General features: G+C 43.9%; 1 protein-coding gene across 1 annotated transcript; it reads left to right on the forward strand.

Moving 5' to 3' along the window:
* Positions 1 to 727: 727 nt before the first annotated feature.
* On the forward strand, positions 728 to 17,464 carry LOC128811082 (neurotrypsin-like). Its single transcript, XM_053984383.1, has 16 exons — positions 728 to 1,258; positions 2,803 to 3,096; positions 5,133 to 5,178; positions 6,399 to 6,635; positions 7,911 to 8,034; positions 8,748 to 8,923; positions 9,246 to 9,393; positions 10,221 to 10,399; positions 10,784 to 10,925; positions 11,822 to 12,024; positions 13,009 to 13,150; positions 13,397 to 13,602; positions 14,145 to 14,223; positions 14,459 to 14,581; positions 15,117 to 15,397; positions 16,913 to 17,464. The coding sequence occupies exons 2-16, from the start codon at positions 3,025 to 3,027 to the stop codon at positions 17,221 to 17,223; spliced, it is 2,469 nt and encodes an 822-aa protein (XP_053840358.1). The 5' UTR covers positions 728 to 1,258; positions 2,803 to 3,024; the 3' UTR covers positions 17,224 to 17,464.
* Positions 17,465 to 24,409: the final 6,945 nt, after the last annotated feature.

Below are 24,409 nucleotides of genomic sequence, written 5' to 3' on the forward strand. Positions count from 1 at the left end.
CTCATGTTACTGATTGTCCTTGGCAATTTCAGCTGCTGGCCATTTTCCTGTATCTCACCATTAAGGTTATATTAGGTTTTTAAATGCATTCTGTGACATGCTTGTATTGAGGATCACTCCATTAATAGTTCATGTGTGTGCCCAGGGAACAGCACTGTTCTTTCTGAGTTGGGGTTTGTACCACCCCATGATGCTGTTGCTGGGGGGTAAGGAAAGCTCTGTTCTCGTGTTGAGCACACTGGTTAAGAACGTTGCTGCAGAGACCTGTATGTGACTGCATGGTGAGGAAAGAATTAAACAAAAGCTGACTAGCTGTTCTACCCTCCTAAGTCGGATTTACAGGATTTAAGCAAATCTGCTGGAATTCCTTGATCTTATTCCTGTACCTTATAGCTTGACTATTATACCAGTTCTGGGTATGATTGCTGTTAACTACTCCTTTTAGGCTTTCACTGTGGAGGTAGCATTAATATTTTGGCTGGTCCTGATGAATAGTTGTCCTGCCAGTTCAGGAGAAATAGGTTGAATTCCAGAGAGCCAGGGGCATTTTAGAAGATGGCATTTCTTGTTCAGAAGGGTCAATACAGAAAAATCTGGCAAAATCAAGACAGACTCTGTAGGGAATCATAGACTTCCTGTAATAGAACTATGCTTATATCAGGGTGAGAAGGTGACTACTGTTAAATAGAAGATTTAGATATTTACAACTACTTCAAATTTGCCCATACAAGACAGTTCAGGATGTTTTACCTTATTTGTAACATTACTGATCTAAAGTGCTGTATTTATATTGGTATAATTCCCTTTTAGGTCTTCCTCTCCACCTTGGAGAGTAGTCATGAGAAGCTTTGAAGCTTTTGAGAATCTGAGATCCACTTCTCTCAAGGAATGTCATGTGTGTGCAAAAAAACTAGGGGAGTCTTGGTAAGAAGGAAATAGTTCCAAAACACTACCTGCCAGAGAGGAGACAACTGCAAAACCCACTGTATCTTCCCAGTTCATCATTCTTCCAGAAAGTGAATACAGGCTTGGACTTCTGTTGTTTTTGGTGCACTGGTTTGTGTTTCCTTTAAAGTTACTTTATATATTAAATCACTTTATTTAGGAAAACTTTGCCTTGACAGGCAAACAACTTAGAAGTTACCACAAGAGAAATCCAGTGCAGGCTTCTGCTAGAGGTGTTAAACCCTGTGTGTCAGAGGCCTGAACAGGGAGTGTCTCATGGGATGGAGTTCTGAATGAGCATCAACAACCTCTAGTAAGGAGCTAGTTTCTCTGAATGCTAATAGAATTTCTGTTCCTGTTTCCAGTATGTCCTTTCCTTGTGTGTTCAGTGGTTCTAAATTCTAACACAGTCCCATATTTTTATTTTGTGCTGCTTCTTTGTGCTACTGCTGCCTGAGACTTACATATGTTATAGCATCTAAGCTATTTCCATCCCCTGCTGCCCTGATCATCTGCCTCCCTGACTATGAGGATATAGGAGATTTGCTCCTAATTAACTGAGTGTAATTCTTGGCCAAATCCACTCCTGAAACAGCTTGTTTTTACCACTTAGTGACTCCTGTAAAAGATCCAGCATGTAGGGAAATTTCCTTCCCTTTGATGAGTGACTGAGGATGAGGCAACACAAAACTGTCACATGAAGTGAGTAATGGGCAAAAATGAAAGAAGAAAAAAAAAGGCTTTTTGTCAAGTCAGTAGATTTTTAGCAGCCTGTTCCTTGTTTTTATGCTGAAGGTGTCTTTGGAAGTGCTACTCAGCAGACTTGGCCAGAAGTGAGCTCATTTCTAAAGGTGACCTTCATGTTTCATGCTGTAGAACACCAGGAGTTCATTGCTCCAAAATCAGAATATAAGTATAGGAAATGTCCATTAGACTGAGCTGAGAAGCAACACAAGGAACCTGTTAAAAAAAATATATATATATTTCTAAGACTGAACAGCTTCAAATTAACCAAGTGCCTTCTTAGATTTAATAGTGTTTAAAGCCTGTAGCCTTGAACCCTAATTCATATGAAGGACCAGCAAGTTGAAAACACTAAAAAACCCCATGGGATGTGATTGTTCATGGTAATACAATAATGATTAACCCTCTGGAAAGCATCCTAGCCAATTGAGGGAAAATATAGCCCAAGGTCAAGGAGACGCTCAATGGCAAAGTTCTCTGGTGGCAATACCCATGATGGCAAGATACAGGGCTGAAAATTGGGAGCACCCTGGAGAGGGCTGTGCCACCTGTGGGTTTTCCAGGGGAGATCTGGAAGCTGCTTAACAAAGTTTTCTGGGTCCCATTTACCTGGGTTCAAATCTGAGGAGACCTGACCTCGGGAAGCTGCAAGCTGCTAATCGAGGAGGCAGCTGTGGGGGGGGATAAAGTCCAGATTCCTTCCAAGAAGTCTAATCTCTGGCAAATGTGCGCGCACACGCTGTTGCCTTTCCCAGTTGTTGCTGGGGGCTTTGCAATAGGACGCAGCCCCAGCTCCTTGCCGTGCTGCAGCCTCTGTGCCTTGGGAAGAGGAGGAAAAGGCAGCTGGGGAAGGAGCATTGCAGGAGAGGAGAGGAGCGGGCGGCTGGCCCCGCCGCTGGGCAGAAGGGGCGGGGAGGCGGAGGCTGGCACTGGGAGCAGCGCGTACCTGGAGCACGGGGGAGCCTGTGGAGAGGAGGGGACAGCGGACTGAGAGGGCTCAGGGCTGTGCCCCACCGCTTGTGCTCGCCTCCGCCCGTCTTCGAGTCTGCTAGAGAAATTCGGGGACGTATTCTGTTCCCTTATTTCTCTCCTCTCTTCTTTCCCTTTCTGAAGAGAAGAATCAATGAGAAGAGATGGGGAGAGGAACGGCAAAGTGAAATTCTAAGATGCTGCGAGGAACTTTGATCCCTTTCCTCACATCCCTTTCCCTGCGTAGAAATGGAAAAGGCACCCTGCTCCCTCCGGTGCGGAGCGGCTAGCGTGGGAAAGCAGACCCTGGCAGCTGAACGAGGATGTGATACTTGAAGAACCTTCTGCTCACTTTGTACATGAGGGATGGAAATCTCCAAAATACTCGGGCTCCTGGTAGAGCTCTCAAGTCTGCTATTCTGTCTCAGATGTGTGGAGGTAAGAAAAGGTTGTTTTTCTATCTGCTTGCAAGAAGTCACATGGCTCTTTTAATATTCTCACTGTAAGTGGATCTTGTTATTACTTGAATATGTTTTTTAGAGCATTTAGGCAGTTGTTGTCTCTGGGAAGGACTGGGGGCTTGGGGAGAAATTTGTTTCATTGTGCATATAAATTCAGAAAAAGAAATAAACCAGGAAAGCAGGATACACAAGGGCTTGCAGATGCTTTGGCTTGAGTTTCCAGTGTTTCTCAGGCACTGCAGTGACCCTGGCAGGAAAGATCCTTTATTTCTGTTCTTTGCTGATTGTCTCTCTTGCTTGTGGACAGATGATTTATAGCTGCACAGACCCAGGACAATGCCTGCAGCATAGGCTGTTTGCACTGAATTTAATTGGTGGCGATGGTCAGTGTTGGGGTATTTTGGAAGCTGCTACAGAAACTGGCAGCAACTAATGTTTCATTAGAAGGGAAGCTTATTACTTGGACTGCAGTACTTTTGTTTATGGTCCAAGAAGAGTTCAGTCTCTCATATATATATCCTGTTACTAGTCTGACCCATCCTTATATCACTAGCAGGCTTCCATATGCCTGCAGGCGTGCACTAAAAGCTAGGGATTGAGGGACCTGGATTGTGGTGCAGTCACAAAAATACAGGTTAGCTCACTTTCTACTCTCTGCAAAGAGTTTTGAGATCCTTCAGTGTTGTTGGTCCAGAAACCCTTATGTGGGCTTGCATGTGCCTGATACATGCACTTAGATTATTTTTTTGCCTGAAAAGGGTTTATCTGTGCATCCCTTTGTGCATGAAAACCTGAGATCTGATCTGTTACTACTGAACCAGGAAAGGAATTCATCTTCCATATACAGCATCCCATTCTGACTTCTGGGAGGTGATGCTGGAGCTTGGCCGTGGTTGTCAGCACCTTCTGGACCATATTCATAAACTTGATTTGAAAATTTTATCTGACATGAATAGGTGTTGTTCTTGTCAGGTTCCTGTGGGAATTGCCTCTACTTATTCCAGAAGTGGATTTGGTTTAATTCCAAATTTAACTTTTCCTGTTTTCCAGGAAGAGGTGAAGCTGAGAGAGGCAAAATTACTGCATTTTGAAGAAAACCACAACCATTACCAATAGCTAGTATCCTTTAGCTGCACATCTCTGCTCTGTGAATTATAACTCTTTCTTCATATAAAAATATTAGAAATGTTCATTTACAATGTTTAGAAACTAATTAAACTACAAGGAGCTAGCAGAAGCATGTAGAGTTTCTTCTTTTCACTCTGAGTCTGTGAAGGTCTTGCACTTGCTTGCACACCACGTAGTGATGTTGAGTGGAGATCTCTATCTCTCAGCCTATAGTCACATTACAACCACAAAAAAAAACCCTGCCTATAAGAGGAAATGCAATTCTGGGGCCAGACAGGATGCTAGAATTTTGAGGACTTTGCTTCATATTTTTTGGTCTTAGCTATAAACCCCATTTAGATAATAACACCATAGGCCATATAATATTTTCAAGTATTAAAAACAAAATCTTCAAAAGGCCTTGGATTTTCTTCCTTGGATGTTTCCCACTTTATACATGGATGTTTATTACCATTTTAACTGGTATTCTGGAGGCATCATCCTGTCACTCAAGTAGATAAATATCTGCTACTATAGCTGTAGATGACTTGCCCTATAAACAGAGAACGAGTAGTTATTATTTTTCTTACTGATAATAATTATTTTCTTCTAGATTTCCATTCCTTAGGTATATCACTCAGAATTCCAACTCTTTTGGAAAAAAAACCAAGCAGAGCCCAGTAATGTAGTGCTTAGATCAAGGGTAAATCTCTGCAGGCTAGTAATTATTCATTTTGTTGTTAGTGGACAGAGCTATGATTGTATTTGAAGAGGAGCAATGGGGAGACCAGGGAAGAGGCTGGTTACTAGGGTGTGTTTGCCTAAAGCTGAGCTGTTTTTAGGACATGCCCATATTTATTTCATTGGATAATCATCTCTCTGCTTTTGCTCTGTTTCATTTCCCAGGCTTTCCTGGGATCCAAGCCCAACCAAAACCATTTGCAGAGTGCAGGTAAGAACAAGAAGTTATTAATTCAGTCATTGGGCAGACTCTTTCCTCCAGTGGTGATCTGAGACCATAGGCATGATGAACCACTGCTACCTGGCCTTCTTCCTTTCTTTTCATCACTTCTTCAATCTTTTCTCTTGTCCCAATGCCTGTTTGTCTCCTTTATGGCCAGACTACTTCTGTTCCTTCATGTCGAATGCTCTTGCAGCTCCCTGCTCCTCCCATATGTTCTTTTCTTTAATCTCTTTCTTTGCCTTGGTCTTTTTTGCATGCTTACCTTTCCTCTGCTCTAATAACTAGTGAATTCTCAGACACCCTCTCTGAGTGTCCCAGTTGATGCCACACATATGATTTGTTTTCCAAATGCTTGGAACTGACCTCCAACTGCTTTTCATTTTTGTACCTTGCATTTAACCTTGCTGTCACTTACCCCCTCTGGGCCTAGCAGTGGCTAGAAGGTGAATTACATGATGCAAAACTACTTTGTACCCTTGCTCTTTGCCCCAGGTGCAGAAGGGTTTTCTGAAAGTGTTGGCTTCTTTCAGTTTACTTTGTGAATAGAGCTGTAAATGTCCCTTTCTCAGTCTACTTTTCTCATGTTATGGACTCTATAAAGCCCACAAAACCTGGGTGGTTTTTTCCCACTTTGTTATTTCAGTGCCATGAATGGAGAGTTTTCTCTTTTGTTGAGGATCATAATAAATTAATTATTGGGTATTTTTACACTGGATATTTCACATGGGCACTGAAATGTTGGCACATGCACTTCCTGCAAAATAAATTCCCTTTCCCTTCCAATATATTAACCAAGTTCAGATAAGCCAGGTGATCTGCTCATGTGTATTGGGAATATACATGCTTATGAAATACAGTGGCATTTCCCACCTTCCTGCTTTGTACAGATCTGCTCCAAAGTGAGTACATGTATTGCATGTACAGTAATGGGAACCAGTTCAAATTGTCATGTTTGGGCCCTAAGTTAATACTCTTCAAAGGTCGGTCTGGGCAGTTCATTGCTTCAGATCAATTTGTGGTTTAGACAGTGAGTATTATGAATATTCTTTGAGCAGCACCTTGAAGAGTGATAGAGTTTGAATCAAGCAAGCAGCAGCTGAGACTGCAGACACAGGGGTGTTTCTCATAAGCAGCTGGTGTCTCCCATGTTGTCCGAGCTTCAGCGTGTGATGCCTCAGGTGATGCTAACCCTCCCTTCCTGTGCCCAGCGCCCAGCATCTGTGCTGTGGGACCTCTCGGGTACTACAATGGCTCACTGGCGGTCACCGAGGCCGGGGCAGAGTGTCTCAACTGGGCAGAGTTCCCTGATTATGTTCAGCAGTACCCAAACCGTGGCCTGGGGGACCACAACTTCTGCAGGAACCCAGACGGGGGAACAACGCCCTGGTGCTTCTACAGGCTTGTGTCAGGGGCCATTGGCTGGGCCAACTGTGACTGTAACCAAGGTAAGGGCTGTGCTGCCTCAGAGCTCAAGCCAGACATGTGTGCTGCACAGACTTGCAAGTGGCAGGTGGAACACCCTGTGAAAAAAGCACAGTACAAAGGCTGATCCGAATTGTTGAAATAATTAATACTAGAGGCTAGCCTGTGTGGGAGAAGAACGTCTGTATATAGTAGGGGGTGGATTTAAGCTGCTGTAGCGGTAATGCCTTGTATAGATGTTTTATTCTCATACAAGGAGATTTCTTTTTTTTTTGTACTGCTAACTTATGCCACTTTGAAAACAGTTTCAGTTATGTAGAAAACAACCCACTTCTGCTCCTTTAGAATCCATATCAGAGCATTCCTCATGTAAGTGCAGCAGTTCAAATATAAACTTCTTCAATATAAAATCTTCCGTGGCAAGGCAGGTCATAGGCCTGTGTTAAACTTCCTCAGTGCTGGCAGAAGGACAACTGTTTACTTTGAGGCAAGCAAGGAGCTGGGTTTTCCCAATGCATTGGCTGCTGTGCAGCATTCTTGAAAATGTCCTGTTTTCTGACCTTCTTTGCTTTCCCTGCATTTTGCAGAACAGTTGAAACACCAGTTTAATAAATGAATTGACAGTCTTTTCCCTTGCCAGTGGATGTGCTTTCAAAGATGGCTCCATTAAAGGGAAGAATATAGGTGTAGTGGTGCTGTATGCCTGCACTGAGGTACTGCAGACAGGTGTGTCCTTCTACAAGTACATAACTGAGTGAGGAGATGTGCTTTCTAAACAGTGGTAAAATTTTTGGTGGGGTGGGAATTGAAAGGGTATTTACACTGGCACTTCCTTTTCTTAGAGAAATTAGAGGATTCATCTGCTGTTACTGAACATCTCACTATAGCAACAGAGTCATGCAGGTGAAGTGGTTGATGGAAATAGATCAGTGGAGTGTCGGAAGTAATTAGATAGATTTTCACACACCCTTTCAAGATAGCATGTAAAATCATTTCCATTCCACAGAAGGAGAATCCAGGAGCTTTTGCAGAAGCCAAATTTCCTGCTGGTATTACCATGAATTTGAACAGACCATAACACCAACCATCCTCCCAAGCAGCCATTGCTGGGATGGGGAAGGTGCCACATCCCACACTCTTTCACACACATCACTTTAGTGCTAGCACAGATAAAACAGGGATGAAAGAAGCCAAGTGCAGTTCAGCTCAGCTACATGCAAAGTCCAAGACTTGCTGGTCTGAAACTTCTATCAGCAGATAGCAGCTGGTTTTAGGTTGATTTTTTCCTCTTTTGGAAGGTGCTGTGCGGTTGGCTGAAGACAGTAGTGTGGAGCTGTACTTCAATGGACTCTGGGGTACCATCTGTGCTGACCACTGGACTGACTGGGATGCCAGTGTTGTCTGCAGGCAACTAGGTCTCAGGTGGGAACCTCAGTCTGGTTGTGAGAGGTACCTGCTCATGTGGCTTTTGAAAGAGCAGCCTCTGTGGTTACAGTCCCTCTGTCAGAGTGTGTTGACTGGCAGAAAGGAGTTTGGTTTGTGGTCTAATTTCCCACTTACCAAGGTCCTTTTGCACTATTTTCTTTCTGTGGCTACCCCCAACCCAATCAGCATTTGGAAGAATTTTTTAAAACAATAGTTTCTGCTTCATGCTCCTGAGTGTGGAAAGTGAGCTGTGAGATCACATTCCCTTTTTATGATCATCAGCTGGAGTTTACTATAGTGATCTAACAGAAATTTTAGGAGTATGAACTCTCTTTGGGTATCTGGGATTTGGACATCCAAGCTTCCAAATAGCAAGGAGATAAGGTCCACAGATAGGGAAGGTGATTCAGATAGTTTGGTGTTTGAGTCTATTGATGGGTTTGCTCATTGCTTTCAAACAAGAGTGACATTTCTGAATACACCAACTCCTCTGCAGTAGGTGGGCACATCAAAGGATTAGGAAGTGCTGCGTGCTTGCTTGTGCTTTCCCATTAGACTGTAAATGGTCACCCCTTTACGCACTTCCAATTAACTGGGCACACCGGGATGTGAAATGCCACAACTGGACTGGAGAGTCACGACAACAGAGGGAACTTGTAAGTGAAGCCATGCTGTAGCATTTCATTGCTCTGTTGCATCCTCTGTACCAGTGAGATCGGCACAGCTGGGAAGAAGAGTCATTCCAGACCATGGCCTGTTCCCCTGCACCTGCAGTCAGCAAACTGCCATGGAGATGAGGAAGCCCTGCTGCAGTGTGGCTATCAGGAAGCTCTGTCAGGAGCTTGTAACCAGGGGAGTGCCGTGGTAACTTGTGTTCCTCCAGAAGGTAAATCTCCAGGGAAAGATCTCAGTCTCCCAAAGATGGCTGATGCTTATGACCACATCCCCTTTTTATCAAGCCAGGTTTTTGTCTGCAGGCAGAAAACTCCTGGTCACCATAGCAGCCAATTAAAGAGGCATCTCTGGCCCAGCAGTACCCCACTCTGGGGACTGCAATCACAAGTACTTGTGGGGGGTCTAGAGAGGAGGATGTGGTAAGAAAGCATCACGAGAGCTCCTCTGGCTAGAGAATGATTCTACACACTAAACCTCTGGATGTGCTTTGTCTCTGTCTTGTTCTGTTGTGCTCTCCCTTTCTTGAAGCACAGGTGTAGGTGCCCCACTTCGTATAGTTGGGGGGAAGGAGAGCTTTGAAGGGCGAGTGGAAGTTTACCATGATGGCAAGTGGGGAACCATCTGTGATGATCAGTGGGACGACCGGGATGCTGAAGTAGTCTGTAGACAGCTGGGACTCAGGTAATTTCTTTGCTGTGTGTCATGGAGTAGTAACAGAAGTAGGCAGAATGAAGAACATGAGAGCGTGTCCCTTCACTATACTACCAGCCCTTCCTATAGGAGATATACAGAAACCCTGGGAAACAATTCTGGACTGATCTTCCTATGAAGGGATTTTGTACCCCATTCTTGTCAATTTTATGGGTTTGTGAAAAAAAAAAAAAAAAAAGGTACATTCCTGTCTCAGGATTGTTTGTGTTTACTGTTCATCATTTTTGCATATGTCCTAATACAAATCTTGTTAGTCTCAATGACAACTTGTCATGGTGATTTCCTTATGTGAACTGCAGGTGCTTATTTGGTTAAGTTTAAACACCTCTAGTTTCACTGGCTGCCCTTATCCTCTTCAGACAGGAAAGCAAGAGAGACCACCTCATTCTTCTGTGTGCCATTCAGTGCTTAACATGGGAGTTGTTGTATACTGAGCATTCTTGAAAATCACATCAGTACAGCATTATTTAAAATAGATTGTTCAAATTTGAGATCCCTCAATTTTTAGGAATTTTGCCTGTTATGAGATTGTAACCGAGACTGATGTTAAGTCATTGTCTGCAGAAGTCTGAACTGTTTGTATTGAAGTAACATTTTTCTTATTTGCTGGAAGGGCTCATTACAAATTTTCCAATAACATATTTCAATTAACAGTTGGCAACTCCACTGTGTCAAAAATACAGATGATCTATGGGAGGATAGTGACCCAGAATAGGAGAGTCCCTGTGCAAGACAGAATCTGAGGACACAAGACTGTGGCCTTCCTTACTGAGCATATATGTCTGTTATGTTTACAGTGGGACCCCAAAAGCCTTGTCATGGGCTCACTATGGGCAGGGATCTGGCCCAATCCTGCTGGATGAAGTGCAGTGCTCAGGGAATGAACTGTCCCTTGATCAGTGCAAGAAGAGTGACTGGGGACAGCAAAACTGTGACCACATTGAAGATGCTGGGGTGTCCTGTGACCCTTTCACAGGTACAGCTCTACCAGTCAGATGCAGTCGGTCTCTCCCCCACATTACTTGGCTTACTCAGCAGGTAATTCCCTGGTTCAGGATCCTGCACAGCTTCCATATACGGCTCCCACAAGGGCTGTCGGATGTGGAGGCAGAGAGTAGAGCAGAGGCAGACTTGGTGGTGTTCCCACGGTTTTGCTCAGGTAGTGTGGAAAGGCTGAAGTGAATCCTCCCCTGACAGATGGGTATATTTAGAAGTAATGAATGCTTGTATTTTGAATATCCACAGATATCTGTATCTTTTGTTTCACTGGTGGGTGGTACAGAGACCTAGCAGTGGTGCACAGGCTGTTTCTTTTCTCCCCTGCTGAGTGCTGGCCCTTTCTTTCTCCCACCCCTTGCAGAGGGCACGGTCCGGCTGGCTGGCGGCCGCAGCCCCAGCGAAGGCAGGGTGGAAGTTTACTACAATGGAGACTGGGGCACAGTGTGCGACGATGGCTGGACAGACCTCGGTGCCCAAGTGGTCTGCAGGCAGTTGGGCTTCAGGTAGGACTGAGAGTGTGTAGTGTCTGTGCTTCCTAATTTTCCAAGGGACAAAAAGAAATCTGTTATCTCTTGCCTCAGCCTATTTTGGAAGCAGACAACAGGCTTAATACTGTCCTTATGAACCCCTCAGCAAAGTCAGAGAATTTTCTTTAACATTCCTTAAATTTGCAGGTGTTATTTCTACTCTTTCAGTAAAAGCATATCACCTATCTGCTCCAAATGTATCACCTTCAGTAGCTGAACAAAGATCATCAGGGCAAAAAAGAGTAGTAATAGGGATTTTCAGCCCATTGCTGAGCTGTCATCCCTTCAGGTAGGAGCTGGGAAAGATTTAAAATCAGGATACTCTTGCCTTTGAGCTAGTAAAATGGGGTTATGTGGATTTTTTTAACATGATTAGGGTAGCCTTCTAAAATTTCAATTTTACAGATGAAAGAAAGACTAAACTAAATTCTTCCCTTTGAGTTCAGCTACATACTACGTTTGTCATCTCTTCCACTGCCTAAGTTTGCAGCTTTCTGCAGTTCAGTTCCAGGCAGCTGTTTCCTATAAAAAGAATGTCTTAAATGTCAACATTTTTGATGCCTCCTCTACCAGCCTCTCCCCAAATTGATATACCTGCCATAACTGCAAAGCAGCCTCTGCTGGCCCTCTGTGCCTTTGAACATGCCTTTGACCAAACACTAGAAAATGGACTGGTCTGAGGAGGCCTCCCTGAAAACTGGAGCTGGAGAGATGTGATGGTGCTTGGTTGCCATCCTGTGTGTCCACTGAGTGGTTTAGGCCAGGAGGCCACCAGTACTATAGTTAAGCAGGGGAGTTTCTCTTTGGATCTCAGCTTGGGTCCTTCTGTGGCATTTAGAGTTTCAATGTTATTTTCTGTTTCCTTCCTCTAGTGGTCCTGCTGCCCTGGCCTCTGAAGGAGACTATGCTGCTGGCCAAGGCTTCATCTTACTGGATGATGTGGCATGTATGGGGACAGAGCTGTCTCTCCTGGACTGTCCCCACAGCAACTGGGGGCAGCATGACTGCTCCCATGTTGAGGATCTGGGAGTCCGCTGTTCCCCAGAAAGCAACACGGTCATGGATGGCAGCCTGGGTAACTCACCTTGCTCTTGCTCTGAACAGTGGGAAAGTTTCACCTTCTTAATCTGTTCAGTTGGAAGCTCTGGCAGATGTGGGAGTTTTCCCTGTGCTGTTTCAACAAGGGGTCTGCTTTTCAAGGAGGAATGAGCCCTGGCTGAACTGGGGCAGAGCCACAAATCTGTGGCTCCACCAGACCTACTATCAGACCAGAGATAAATGGAAACTGGAGAAAGTTGTATTGGCAGTCTCTGAAACAAACCTCAGGGCCTGAGGGACAGTGACTGCCTTAATGGGCCATTGCTCAAGGGAACCCTTTAACTGGACCTTTGAGGAAACTTAGGTGTGGTTACATTAGTGCCACACGTTGCCAAGACAGGAGGATTTCAGATGCAAGGGGTTGCTGTTTGCACTCCCTTGTGTGGATGGATGGCACACTTCTAATTAAAATTGTGAAAGTATTTCAAGTTAGCATAATTTCCTCATTTATATAATGCCTGATACTATCCCCTTTCCTTACTACAGGTGACGTTCCAGTTTGTCAGACATTTGTTATTGAAATAGTTGGCATCCAACATTTTTGTTTTTCCTGGATGTAGAACTCTTCTCTTGCTTAGAATAATGTAATAGTTTTACAATTCAATTGATTTTTTTCCCAGGCATGTTTAAGCTTGTCTAACTTTTGCCTTAGGAGTTAATAACTTTCTTTCTGTTCTTGTTCTCCTCTTTACTCAGCTTTCAGAGTATGATCCACTGATGATTTCTAGTATGTATTAAATAAATTAGTATGTATACAGTCTACTGATTCAGCCAGAGGTAAAATGTCTTCATATAGACGCACTTCTTTCTTTTATTATCTTTTTTTTTTTACTTTTTTTTTTTCTTTTTGTTTTAAGCTTACTGATGTCTGGGATTCATCTTTTTCTGTAGAACCCAAGTTTTGGACACCTGACCCCTCTGGTTATTTTGCTTGCAGCAGCCCATGTGTTTTCTCCTTCAGGGCCTCCTGTGCGGCTGGTGGATGGAGAAAGCACCAAGGAGGGCCGGGTTGAGGTACTGCTGAATGGGCAGTGGGGCAGTGTCTGTGATGATGACTGGACAGACAGAGATGCCACTGTGGTTTGCAGGCAACTGGGATTCAGGTAAGAGCTGTGGTACAGGCATCTTACAGATAGAAACAGCTCTTGGGAGCACTTCTGGACTTGTTTCTGGGGGCTTAATTTTAGTTTTGGCACGCTCAGATATGCCTGAGGGAGTAGGTTGCTCTTCTCACTTCACTACTGTGTGTGGAGTGACACATAAATATTATTCCACTTAAAATGCACTGGTGCCTCATGTTCACTTGGCTCCTGCTCACTGCAGATTAGCCACCCTCTCTCTAATTGCAGTGGTACAGCAAAAGCCAGGGCAATGGCTTATTTTGGTGAAGGCCATGGGCCCATCCATCTGGACAACGTAGAATGCAATGGCATGGAGCATACCCTGGGGCAATGTGCCATGCCTGACACCAGGATTCACAGCTGCTGGCACAGTGAGGATGCTGGGGTGATCTGTGACTATGTGGAAGAAAAGGTCCAAGATATCAGGAGAACAGGTGACATTCCCATTTCTTCTATGCAGGAATCTGGAGCTCTGGTTGTAGGATCTCTGTATGCTTTTGTGGTTTTTCCCTGTCATTCTTGTCTTTGGCTGAAACTTCACCTACAAAATAAGCATGCCCTGTCCTGCACCTCCTACGTTTTTCTTGTTTTCAGTGTATCTTAGCAGCACAGAGTGTTCCAAATTAGTTTGAGGAGCTCCACCTATGTCAGGCCTTTGAGCCTGCAGAATTTCCCCACAGCCAAGTCACCATACTCTTCCTTAGAACAGCACCCATAAGCAACCTTTGGGGTTTAGAGTACTGAGGAAGTATAAGTATAGGTCCCACTCTTGGCATGAGACTATAGAGAGTTCAGGTAAGCACCTCCAGTGAAATTAAGGAAACCTATGGGATCAAATGTTCTATGAATTCCATATGCACAATACAACACAGTTGATTACCTTGGGGATTAATGCCCTCAGAGAAGCTGAATGGTATTTGGCTCTGTGATAGCAAGGTGAAGGTCTCTACCCAACTGCTCTAACTTTGCCATGCAGGTCCAGAGTCTGGTGTGTGTGGGATGCGCCTGCTTCACCATCGCAAGAAAAGGATCATAGGTGGAAACAAGTCTCTGAGGTACTACTCTGTAATTGCTGAGTCAGACTGGTTCCAGCTTTCCTTCAGGCTCTGGAAATAGTCTGGCAGATGCTGACTACATTAATGCATTTTCACTGGTGATTTTTGAACTTGGTTTAAACCAGTATCTAGGGAAGAATGCAAGCCAGCTGAGCTCAGATGAGACAGAGTGGATGGGAAAAGAGGAAAATGGGTCCCACGTGTGTGAGACCACTTATTCCTGTTTGTTCTTCAGAGGCAGCTGGCCATGGCAGGCCTCACTGCGGCTGAAGGGTTTTCGTCGAGATACTCGTCTGCTGTGTGGAGCAACACTGATCAGCAGCTGCTGGGTGGTGACTGCAGCCCACTGCTTCAAAAGGTGTGTTTGGGACTGGGGAGCCCCAAGGGATATTTAATGATGGACAAGATAACCTCATACAAGTTTATCCTCCTAGCCCAGTGGAACTACATGAGCAAAGTTTCTAAACTAAGACCTCCAGGTTATGATGTCTTGGAGTGCTTATGGGGATAACTCAATATAGATTTGCTTTTTCCTTCACTGCTTAGACCTGGCCTCTTAACTCTTAAGGCTTTACAGTATGAAGGGAACCAGCATTTTGACATTTTAAGTGCTTTAAGGAACTGTGAACAGGTCAGTTCACAAGCCTGTTGCAACTATAATAATAATTTTTATAGGAAAAAAATTCCTGTGCCTGGTAAATAGTGATTTGGGACACCAAATCTGCAACAGCTGGCATGATCATATCTGCTAAAGAGGTCCCACAGTCCTGCAGCTGGAACTGTTTTACCAGTGTGGTGTGAGGAGGTGGTTCAGTCTCATAGCAACTGAGACTTGTGTGAGTCTGCTTTCCTTTTAGTAGGAATATTGAAATCTTGAGTCTGTTTCTCTCCAGGTTTGGTGTTGATGTGCGGCGCTACCTCCTGCGGGTGGGCGATTACCACACAGGTGTGAAGGATGAGTTTGAGAGGGAGCTGCCTGTGGAGCGGATTGTCCTCCACAGGAACTATTGGGCTGGCAGCAATGATAATGACATAGCTCTGGTCCGGATGCGGGGCAGAGAAGGGCACTGTCTCTCCTTCAATCACCATGTTCTGCCCATCTGCCTGCCTGACAGGAGAGAGAGGTCTGACATCAACAGGCAAGCCTGCATCATCTCTGGCTGGGGAGACACAGGTGAGTGGTGGGGCTTTGAAACAAGAGAGGTGAGGAAGTCTGCCTTCAGAAGCCATTAATTTATGTCAATTCAAGGCTATGTTCTCACTGCTCCCATTGTCTGTGCCAGCGCACGGTGCTAAGGAATAGGAAGATGAGTGGGGTTTTGTGCTATTGCATTTTCATCTGATTTTGAGGCTTATTGAGTCTGCTCAATATTGGTGAAAGCTTTGGTTTCCATAGCATCCCTCTGAAGCTGTGGGAGAGACCAATGCTGCCATCTGGCCACAGTCCTCTTTCTTCCCATTTCTACACATGTTTGCCCACAGTAGACCCCTAAGGGACCAGCCTGTGCAGAGCTGCTCCCAAGCCCGTGGGAGGCCCCCATGTTTCCATGACCTGCCTTTTTCATGGTACTGTCATAGTGAAGTGAGGGCTTAGAGGTAGAAGGAGCCCTCAGTGAGAAATCTCTCTTGGACTACCTTGCTTAATCTCCCTGTGTATTTCTGCAAGGACAGATGGACTCTGAGTCTGGTTTCTGCCCTGGGTTCAAGACAGCCTGGACCTATCCTCTTTGAGCATATTGCTGTGAAGCTTGCTAGGTAAAAGGGTGCATGGAAGCCTTTCTGGGGCTGCTATGACTGGAAAAAAGCCATATGTTCAGAAAGGCTTCCTGCCAAAAGCCCCAGAAGCTCATCTGTTGGTTTTGAACTTGCCTGTCATTGTCAGCTGTTTCCCTAGCTATTACCACAGCTTTTTAACTGCAAGTACGTATTTGTCTTTGGAGTCCAGTTGTTCTAGTTGCACGTGTCACTTCAGGATATTTGGGGTGGATCAAGGAGCAACTTAGCCATGTAACCATCTTAAGCTGTACTAGAGCTTAATGGCTAGAATCCTTCCCACGCACCAAACCCAGCTTTTTCAATGAGGAGCAGTTACCTACTACCTTGTGAACTTACATAAACCTTGGGCACAGAAAGGTCATACTCTAATATAGCACATTAGCCTTATGTTCTGAGAAACCCTGGGCTAGTAAAGAGATGTGATCAAATAGACTCAAGTCTGGCCAAAGATGAAGGGAATTCCCTTTGAATAGTATTTGAATGCCTCTGAAACATCTTCTGGAACTTCTCTGAGGACTGAGCACTTAACAGAAAGTACTGCGTTTATTTTCTTGAGAAAACACTGTCCTTTCTTTACTGAGGAGGAAATTGAGATTTGGAGAGGTGAGATGAATTGAACAAGGTTTAAGTTACTTGTTGACAGAATCAGGAGTAAGACTCATCCTTTGATCTAACCTTTTTCTACAATCCTCTTCCCCATATCTTTGATCTTACAGCTCTTTTTTTGTGGTCTGGCTTGGCATCACTGTTTTCTGAAGTTCTTGTGGTTTCAGAGATGCTGAGCTCAGCCTATTTCTGTGCTGCAGACATGACACGAAATGTATAATTGTCTGGTTTTGTAGGGAGCACTGTTGCACCAGGTTGCTACTGTTGCCTGTATGTGAATCAGTCTGGCTGGTCTGTTTTATTCCAGGGAAATCCTATTCCAGAACCCTGCTGCAGGGGGTGGTGCCCCTTCTCCCACGGGAAGACTGTGAGGCCCGTTACGGGCGGAAGTTCACCAACCGCATGATTTGTGCTGGGAACCTCTCTGAAGATAAACGGGTGGACAGCTGTCAGGGTGACAGTGGAGGGCCACTCATGTGTCAGAGATCAAATGGACGCTGGATCATTTTGGGCATCACTTCCTGGGGGTATGGCTGTGGTCGGAAGGATTCACCCGGTGTGTACACAAAGGTCAGCAAATTCGTACCCTGGATCAAGAGAGTGACCAAGCTAAAATGAAAATGACTGAGCCTTTGGAATTTCAGCATATGGTCCTTTTGCCCTGCAGTAGCAGAAGGCCGTGGCTTCTGGCCTTTGACTGATGGAGATTTATTTGTCATTGGACACTGGCAAAAGAACTGGAAGGAAAACAGTTATGACCGATTCTTTAAAGTCTTTGGTTTCACTTTAGTCTGTAATCTGTAAGCAGAGAAAGCAGGTGCACAGTGGTAACAATGATAAGTACACGTTGCTCTAAATACCTGAATCTTTTAATGCAACTTATTCCTTTGCCCTGGCATACAGAAATGGTAGTAGTAGAGAGACACCTACTGCTGCAAATCTATTCATGGTTGTATGTTTGGACAGTTGAAACATGCTGCAAGGAGAGGTGAGATGCTTGGAAGATAGCACCAGGTGCTGGCATAGTGGAAATCTTCAGATTTTTTTTTTTTTTTTTTCATAATAGCTCTCTTCAGTTCCAGGAATCAGAAGATTTGACCTGAGTTGAGCAATAGGCTAACAGTTGGGGTTTTTAGCTTCCCTGATATGTCTCTAGGGGGAACCTTTTCTCTTCTGAATAGTAGGTCTGCTCCCATAGGATCCCTTTCAAGTGTCTGCCTAGACTAAGAGATGCTTGTTCCTCCTGCTGTAATCCTTTGTCACACACTTCCAGCTGCCAGATGCTGTGGTTTAATTGCTGCTTTTTTGCTATAGTAGTTCATGTGTGTGGTTGGACTTTTTTTTGTTTCCCCTAAGTAGCATCTTCTAGAATCAGTTGTTGGTGTGAGAGGCAGTAGCTTTCTTACCCTCATGATTACTATGAAGAACTTCAAAATCTGACCTAAAGTGGCTGAATAGACTTGTCATTTTTCTTAAATCCAAATGTAATGTTAATCTCAAACATTCAGGTGTTGAATCATGATTTAACAGCACTGTGGGAACTTCCTACTGGTCCCTTATTCATCATAGTTATTAGCTGCCCTTTGTTTGTGCTGCTAGTCTTTAGTATTTCTGTGTTCACAGTTTTCCATGAAACATGGAATTACTCCTGGGGTATAGATACACCTCAAGCAAATTACTCACTCCTTGTGAAAAACAGTAAGTGTGCTGCAAAACAACTTCCCAGTTTTGTGAAGTGTGTCCTATTCTTGAAACCTCTGGGCCATGCTTCCTTTTTTCTCTTCTTTGCACTCTTTCTCTTTTCATTCCTCTCAGTGGGAGTAAACTGGATTAACTTGAGGGTATGCAAGGACTGTCATCAAGCTATAGTTCTCAGCCTGAACAGATATAATGCTGAGAGAAAGCAGGGGTTATTGAATATTACAATTTCTTCCTTCTGTCTCATCCAAACAAATTAACAGAGTTCCCTCTTATGCCTTAAGCACTTTTTAAAGTTAATATATTATTCTTGAGTAATAAAAAATATAAGTAGACAGAAGAGCTAAGTGCCTTAATAGTTGTGCAGTGCAGCATCTTCTCACTGTGTACAGATAAGGCAGAGAGGAGACAGGTCTGTGTAGGAGGAGGAGCAAAAGCTTTGATGTATAACCAAGGGCTTGAATGTTGAGGATTTATACAGGATGGGACATGTGGAACTTGTGCCAGATGTGCATGTTTTGGGTAGGCAGTAACTGGGTCAGGCACTGACCTTCTGTCTGGAAGGTTTGCACTCAGGGCATTGAGGTGTTCAGTATCTGGGTATTACTAATGCAAGAACAGAAGGCAAAGCACAGTCTGTGGATTAGCAAGGTCATACTACAATGTGGTGGGCATGTGGTGACAGAATCCTAGAAATTGCCTTGTGTTCAAGAAACAGTGATTGCCTAAAGCTTTAATTTGTCTTCTATAAATTAGCTTAATGTAGAGGTGCTGACCTGACTGGGTGGCTGATTTTTGTGTGTGAAGGCTAAACTAAACCAGTTTCATTTACCCTTTCCAGGTATTATAGGATAGTTGGACTACCAGTGTTGCAATGGACTGTTCTAAAATCCTGCTTGCAAACTTTATTTTAATGAAGAATTGTCAGAATCTTTAAAACGCGCAATGTCAGGACTCCTGCAAACTAGCCTTTGAGACAAACCTGATCTGTTTGTGCCTCTTCTCGAGGTGCTGAATGTCTTCAGCACAGCTTTGTGCTGATAACCCTGTTTAAAACGCCAGACTTGATCCCTTGGCAGCACTGTGCTTGGCTCCACATGGGCTGTGTTGTCCTATGGCTCCTGGCAGAGTCTCTAAAATGCAAGCTGCAGACTGCTCATTATCTCCCAGGAATTAAAATGCCAAGATGACCGAGGGCAATTATGTCACAGACCTCTCATCTTGTGGGAGATGAAATGCCAAGTTCTACACTGGCAGGAGCAGTACCTCTCTGGGAAACATGGAGGGATTTGACTTTTACCTTCAGCTTCCCCTGAGCCAGCATGCTACAGCAGCTCAAATGGAGTTTCTTTGCCTTGGGTGCTGTGACATCTCTAGTTTAACCTGGTTTGATCTTTCAGTTTATACCCATAACCCCAAGAGGCATAGAAACACCCAAAGGATGATGCTGTGAGGTTACTTCCCTAAGCTTATTTAGCAAGTGGCCATTCAGGAGTTAGCATAAATTACCATTTAATGCAAGTGACATTGTGGGCCTGGCATTGTCTTCTGAAATTCCCATGTTCTAGTTAACAATATTCCTTTCTTCTAGATCTTGTCACTATGAAAGCTGTGAGAATCCTTGTAATTAACACCCTTTGAGTCCTACATGAGCCAGGAGGAGGGAAGGAAGTATCCAATCTCCTTTGCCTGCTTTTATACCTCACTGGTGCTGTAGGTGAGCCTGTCAGTACTCTCCTACATTGACCTGGCCTGTTTCAGGACACAGCTGTTGCTCTTCACTGTTTAACCTGGGACTGTGGCCTAAACCAAACTCATGCACTTACTGAGGCTTACTGGAACTGCCTGGTTGGATGACCAGCACTCAAGTCACCCTAGGACTGTATTTTGTCATGTTGGACAACAGATATTTCAAATAATAGTATGTGTGAGTTGTGCTGAACAAGTTTTAACAACTTTTCCTTTTGAGGAATTTTGGTTTTGATCCATTTAAATTAATTACTTGCATTTTTATTATCATCATTAAAAATGGAATGGAAGTACAAATACTTGATCCTCTAGGTGATGTACAAACACTGTGCACTATTCTTTTGTCATTCTTTTTTTTCCTAAAGTGTAAGAGTTTATATCCCTAACTTTTAAAAACTATTTAATGTAGCAGCCTTCATCTTCCATATAAATGTTTAATTTTTTTAGTTTTAATCTAAGCTCTCAATCCCAGTATTTTCTGGCAATGAAAACCATTATAATTTTATTCTCCATAGCACATAATTTCTTTTTATGGTTCCTGAATGAATTGCCTTTTGTTTTCATTAAGTACCATCTGTGCTTGTGTTCTCAGCCACAAGAGGAAATAAGGGGCCTGGCTTTATATTCTCTGTTATGCATTATTCTAGAGCTAGCTCCTTTTCTAAGACTGGCTTCTCTGTCTCTCTTCAATCCAAACTGTCTAGGGGTCTGAAAACATGCTGAGTGTCTCTCCGTGTCTTCTCTTTCTGGTGGGTCTTTAAACTTTGGTAAACAACTGAATGCAGTTCGCCAGGGGAGGCTGTATCCCCAGCTGATTATTTGAGTACATTTTCTATAGCAGGCAATTCTGTAAGTGATCTCAGTGCTATGTTTGTATGCTGGAGCTAGTTTTAAACTTGCTTGTGTGGTCTTGATGGCAGCCTTGCTTCAAGGGGATGAAAACCCACTGAGTTATGTGTCTCAGGCAGGTGCAGCTGTCCCACCAAGCTCACAGAAATTGCTGTAGGTCTGTCTGGGGAGCTCTGGGCAGGGAGCACCTGGAGAGCTGTGTAGACCTTTCCCTGGGCTGACATATGTGGAGGGCTGAGACAGTCCACCTTCACAGCATTGATCCATTGGATAAGGCTAATGCATGTGCACTGGTTCCAGGAGCTGAGAGCTCAGTCAGTGTTGCTGGTGGCTCCAGTGTGCCACATGGATGCTCTGAGAGAACTTTCCATAGCAGAGTGGCACATTGTGGTTGTGTGGGAAAGGGAACATCACTGTGAGTGGCTAGGAGCATTGGCAGGAGTAGACACATGGCTATGGTAAGGATCTAAGGAGCAGCTCTTAGTGCTGATCCTATCCCTCTTTGAGAGAATACTCCAGCGCTCCAAAGGCTGTCCCAGTGCTCCAAAGGCAGCCCCAGTACTGGGGTCTTCCTGACCTGCAGTGCCTGCAGTGGTACTATCTCAAACCTGTTCACACTTTGGCTGCTTGAAGCTGGATTAAAGATTTATCACTTTCTTGTGGCTGAACACTGTTCTGATTAATTCTATGAATTATGTTCTATGCTACAATTAATCAGGCAGCTGTTTATTAACCTGGACAGGATGTCAATTATCCTTGTAATCTCTGTAAACCTGTAGCAGAAAATAACAGATCCATTTCTCTAAGGTATGGCTGGAGGCATTGGTGAGGAACAAGGAAAGTGGGCATTTGCTATCTCAGGGGTAACAGAGGTAGATCTGCCTTTTGTCTGTCTTCCTTTCTTTCTGAAGCCTGTATCCTGAAGTCTTTTCACCCCAAAAGAGCTGCAGTGATTCATCAACCACTTGAAGAGAGATTTTAATGTGTATATTCGACAATCAGATGAAAACTTCGGAGAGGTGAAACTACACTGTGGTATTTAACACTATCTTGATAGACTCACTGGGAGTTTCCTACAGTTAGAGACAACAGAATCACCTCTGGTGGTAACCAAGTTGAGACTACTCCTTGTAGAACAAGGCACTGTGACCTGGACTAATGCACATCTCCTGGGCTGCACTTTCACTTGTTTGGAAAAATATTTAATTTTCCACATCAGAAACTTGTTTGTCTAGTAGCCCACACAAGTCCTATTAAAATCCCTTTCTACTAAGGGCTGAGTACCTCTGAAATCAGTCAAGTGCCAAAGCTGTCATGTCCCCTGAATCACCACCAATGGCTCACAAGTTATGTTAATAAATGGATTATACTGTGACTGTGTGGGGCTCTGTCTTATTTCTAATAAAGGAATCTGTTCCAAGGGCAGATTTTAGGGATTTTTTTCAGCACTGAGTTAAGTTAATTAAATTTTTCTATTAACATTATTTTTTGAGAAGCTTCAACATGCTAAAGCATGTCACAAGGTCAGCATCACATTAGCTGCCATTACAATGAAAGGCAACAATTCTTCAAATGTCACATTTTTTGCCATTTGGAACAGGTAAAGAGTGGGTCAGCTCATTGCATTTAAAAAGTTAACAGGCTTTAATACATCTAATTTGTTGTTAAAGGTGATCTTCCTATACAAACTTGTTTAGCATGACTTAGTCTCCTTTTAGTCTACAATTCATGTGTCATCACTCTTAAGAGTCAAAGCCAGCCTCTGGAAAAGTGGAAGTGGGATAAGGGAAGTTCAGTTTGAGTGAGCCATTGGTTCGAGAACACTGTTATACTCTACCCATGCTGCCCCACCGCTGAAACCTGAATTTCTGTTTAAAAAGTCTGTTTTGAAATATGGTCCAGCTCCTTGCAAGGTATGCAAAGACTTTTCCAAGTCATTGGGGTTAGACTGAAGCTTGGTGTGGCTGATGCCTGCAGACACCAAGAATTATAGTGTGTAAGTTTCTGAATTTACTGACTCCAGCCTGCTGTGGGAAACCAACATGCACTCACTGAAGAAAGAACTGCTTGTAGTTAATACTTTCCTCACTTCATGTCTGCCTTTGGGGTTTTCTACACCTACCTACATTTTCCTTCTTGCTCGTGCAAAACTGGGAAGCAGAGTTCAGGCATTTTAGCTGGTCTTCCATGGGTCAACAGGCACTCTTGCATCCCATGAATCCTGCAGAGCTCTTCTGTAGTCACTGCCTGGAAAAGAAACAATGTTGAAGCTGTGGTTACGGTTACAAGTCTGTCAAATGTCATTTTTTATTAAAGCACTTGACTACTGCCTTCCTGTGGTGAAAAGGCTGGGGAGGAGTATATGGCACGAGCTTGCTTGTTTCAGATTGACTATTCTTAAGACATCTTTGGATTTTGAAAGTGAAATATGAATGAGGAGAAAACTGAGCTTTACTTCATGTCATTTTCTAATGAGGATAGCTACCATATTCATTGGGAGAGAGGAAGAAGGGCATTCAGGTATCACTACTGACATTAAAAAAAAAAAAAATCTTACTTGGGTACAATTTCCTCCTTCTAGTGGAAGTAGACAGGATACTGGTCAAATTGCCTTGGTTTGCTGGGTTGAGTCCCGTGCTACTCTTAAACTGGCCTGTTTAGAATGGGTTCCTGGCATTGGTAGGAGGTTTCTGTGGAATTCTGTTCATTTGCAAAAGTGAAAAGAGGGAGCAGAGCCAGGAAAAATATGGATGGTCCAGCTGGAGTAATTTATGTTTAGGAAAACCTTTGGATTTAAGATGTGGTAATGGAGGACAAGTGTAGAACCAACAAATTCAAACAAATTGGTGAAATCCCAGCACACCACTTGATCTTCTCTTCCCTGCTTTTCAAATCCCACACATTCTGCCAGAAATAAAAGGCACTGTTCTCTGCAGATTTTCAAAACTAGCCTGTCACCTGAAAGAAGAACCAACTTCTTTGGATCAGCTTTACTAATGAGAAGCTGTGAAGCTGTGTTGCTCTGTCAGCTAAGCAAAAGGCCTTGTTTCTCCTATCCCTTTATATCTGCAGTGGTTTTCATGCAAGCATCAGGGCAGCTAAGGGCTGAGCTGGGAACAGGGGGAACTCAGTGCTGGGCTCATGTTCAGTTGCTGCCCAACAGAAGAAACAAGCTGGCAGGAATTAAAATTTCAGCAAGTGAATCCTGTTGGGAAGCATTTGCTGAGGATGTCTTGGTTCCCAGCCCCTGGCAGCCCTGGGGCTCAGGAGCCAGCAGCAGGTACTGCAGCAGCGTGCTCTCCTGCCTGCCCACCTGCCAGCCTGGACAGCACCCTTGTCACTGCAGAGACTGGAGATTTACTGTGGCAATGTGAGTGGACAGCTCAGCTGAAACCACTGCAAAAGTTTATACTCTTCTGACACTTTCTTCTTGGAAACAGGACAGAACCACTTCAAACAACAACGAGACCCTTTTCTTTGCAATTTAACTAATCAGCTCTGTGTAAAC

This window comes from Vidua macroura, chromosome 8 (assembly GCF_024509145.1).
Source record: "Vidua macroura isolate BioBank_ID:100142 chromosome 8, ASM2450914v1, whole genome shotgun sequence".
In the NCBI taxonomy this organism is placed as follows: Eukaryota; Metazoa; Chordata; class Aves; order Passeriformes; family Viduidae; genus Vidua; species Vidua macroura.